Raw genomic sequence first — 2940 nt, 5'->3', positions numbered from 1 at the left:
TCAGAACTCATTCTCATCGAAGCGATTAGCCCAAAATGGTAGAAAGTAACTAAAATAAATCAAATCAATAAATAAAAATCAATCAATCAATTCCATCAAGCTGCTAAACATTTTTAAAAAGAAATAAACATTTTTTTTTTTAAAAAAAAAAGGTGTGATACTTTACGAACTTTATCGATAGACACTTCCTTTTTTATTCACTGAAGTATTCACTGCAACATAATTTTTAAATCAAATAGGCTATTTCACCAAGCATATCCGAAATTTTGAGAAAATCAATATTTCCAAGAAAAGCATTAAAGAACTCAGGAAAATATACAAATTCACCCCCCCCCCTAAAATGACTCCAATATCATTTTTGAGAGTGAACAGTTCTAAATATACGAAATATCTCATTCGTCCTCCCAGAAAAAAGTCCTGCGTGCACCAATGTCTGAAACCAATTAATCTGCATTCAAATCTTGCTAACAAACGGCCAATCGTTCTCTGACCACTCAACACTCGACGCCATCAACAATCGGTGGTTGTCACCGCACACTTGGCCAGCCCGCCATGCGTGGTAGACCATGGTGTAGTTACCAGGATCCTCCACGTCCAGCACAACGCTACAGTGGCCAGGCCCCTTAAAGTTGTCGTCAGCAACGAGGATAGGGTCTCCACGTTTCTCGTATGGCCCCAGTGCGTTTTGGCTCCTGGCAACCCCCACAGCATAGGTGTCCTCGCAGAAACCGTTCCCTGAGTAGAAGAGGTAGAAGAACTCTCCCCGCCTGACGAACCATGGTCCCTCGACTGTCCCTCTTTCCCAGTCGAGATCCACTCTCATGAGTTCCTGCTTCTCCTCCGAGGAAAAGCCGAGCCCGTCTGTTTCCAGTTTCCGCAGCCATATAACCGCAGAGTCCTCCTTCCACACTAGGTACTTGTCGTCACCGTTCGTCAGCACAGTCGGGTCTATATTGCCCGTTGTCAAGTCCAAGACCAGTGGTTCTTCGGTTGAGAGATATGGTCCGAGAACGTCGTTAGATCTGGCCACCCCGACGGCCATTTGCTTGCTGGCCGTGTGACGCGAAGCGAAATAGACGAGGAAAGAGCCGTTCACGACGTGGAGCTCCGGAGCCCAGAATTCGTTTCCCGCCTCGGTCCAGTTGGGCATGTTGGAAGCACCGAAGACGTGTCCCACTGTGGTCCAGCTCTGGAGGTCCTCCGAGCGGTGGATGGGGAACTTGTTGGGGTGCGAGGCGTCACTGTTGCTCGTGGTAACCGCGTAGTAGACACCGTCGTAGAGGAGAACGCCTGGATCCGGGTTGTCTTCGCCGTCGATCACTGGGTTGGAGAATTCGCGGGCTGCAGATGATGCCACCACAGACAACAGAGCCAGACACTTCACACCCACAAACATGTTGACAGTAACAAGTTGTTTTCTGAAATCACGCGCTTCATTTCTGTAACTATATCACTCAATTTTTTAAGTTCTTTTTTATCGATGAGATAATTGATATCGTGATAACAGAAAAGATGACTTCACAATATTTCGTGAGTATCTGAGAAGCAACATACTGGATTTTGAGGGAATATCTTAAGGACAGACATATCGGAAAACAATCTGCATTCAATACAAACTTGAAGTTTTTGCAGGGTAATAATGTAATTGAGTGATTGATTGATTTAGTTTATTTTACTTCGTGTTTTGTGCCTCTTGCCTAATTTGCGAAGATGGGGATGAGTGGTGAAATGATGAAATTGATGAATGGACATTCACAAACAACGAAGCCCGAGCGGGATTCGAACCCGGGACCTTTTTCGTCGCAGTGCGATGTGCTAACCACTCGGCCACAGGGTCCGGCGGTAACCATATAAGAAAGAAGAGTACAGAAGGCCTTTGTGAGGTGTTATCAAAGGTTGTCAGGATAAATAGTAACTTTGCAGTATCCAAAAATTACAAAACCAGAAAGTAAACGACTGACCCCAAGCAATTTTTGCACTTTTACTAAAGAAAGGCTAAAGACAATATTGATATATAGATATATTTGTGAACATTATAAATATGGATGCTTTGAAAACATTTTAATATCAGTGTTTCCATCTCATCATTTTCCAGCTAGCCTCATGATTCAAACAAACACACCTTCACCTAACATTTTCCACCTTAAGAGATGATCTACTTTCGGATTAAAAATTATAGATTCTCGAATTTGGATTCCAATTAAAAACTTAACCATTATACCTACACAGAAACGAGTTACATCAATATTTAGGTTATTCCATTCTGCGTTAATCTATGTTAACAATTTTTTTTCTTGTATGCCTTCTATTTTTTATGCTCGTGATAACAAAAAAGTGTGTTTTTTTTTAAAGTTTCGCAAACGATTGCTCTCTTTAAAATCCTACAAAAAAAACTGTTTTTCCGATCGTCATGAAATTTTAGTACTGTGCAGGCAGAAAGGTTTTAAACACAATTCTCAATTTTCAGATTTTTGAAAATTTATCAAAAATACCGCTCTTATCAATTTTGCGAAACAACTTTCTCTCAATGTTGGGTAGTTCTACAAATACAATATTGGTCTTGTTTTGAAGCTCTTTGCATCTGTTTTTAAAATCCATGATCATTGTCAATTCACATTGCGAAACCGATTTTATACAGATTCTTATTCAATGGATTGAAGATGTGCATTCAACGTGACAACACCGCACCCACCGACTCGCAGTGCCAGCCCGCAGTTTCCAAGGTTCAACGGACATCACTGTGTGCGGCGTTGCCACATTCCACGTACATCTTTACACTGTTGAATAAAAACCTGTATAAAATCTGCAGTGGAACCGTTGAATGGACTCCGCGCTAGCCGGATTTGAATCCGTTGACTGTGCATATGTTGATGGATTTTCGGTCATATTCAGCACATCTTTGCTTTTTCAAGAAATATACAGTCATTTTCGAAGTGGATT

At 41.6% G+C, this 2940-nt stretch overlaps 1 protein-coding gene across 1 annotated transcript; it reads right to left on the bottom strand.

The window, feature by feature from the left end:
* Positions 1 to 454: 454 nt before the first annotated feature.
* LOC146004814 (extracellular endo-alpha-(1->5)-L-arabinanase 1-like) lies at positions 455 to 1396 on the bottom strand. The gene has a single exon (XM_083143841.1). The coding sequence runs from the start codon at positions 1394 to 1396 to the stop codon at positions 455 to 457; it is 942 nt and encodes a 313-aa protein (XP_082999967.1).
* Positions 1397 to 2940: the final 1544 nt, after the last annotated feature.

Source organism: Lepisma saccharinum, chromosome 22, assembly GCF_977018435.1.
Source record: "Lepisma saccharinum chromosome 22, izLepSacc3.1, whole genome shotgun sequence".
NCBI lineage: Eukaryota > Metazoa > Arthropoda > Insecta > Zygentoma > Lepismatidae > Lepisma > Lepisma saccharinum.
This window is presented reverse-complemented; position numbering and strand designations above follow the sequence as displayed.

Coding starts and splice junctions, on each gene's coding strand:
- LOC146004814 (XM_083143841.1), bottom strand. CDS start 1,396: ATGTTTGTGGGTGTGAAGTGTCTGGCTCTGTTGTCTGTGGTGGCATCA.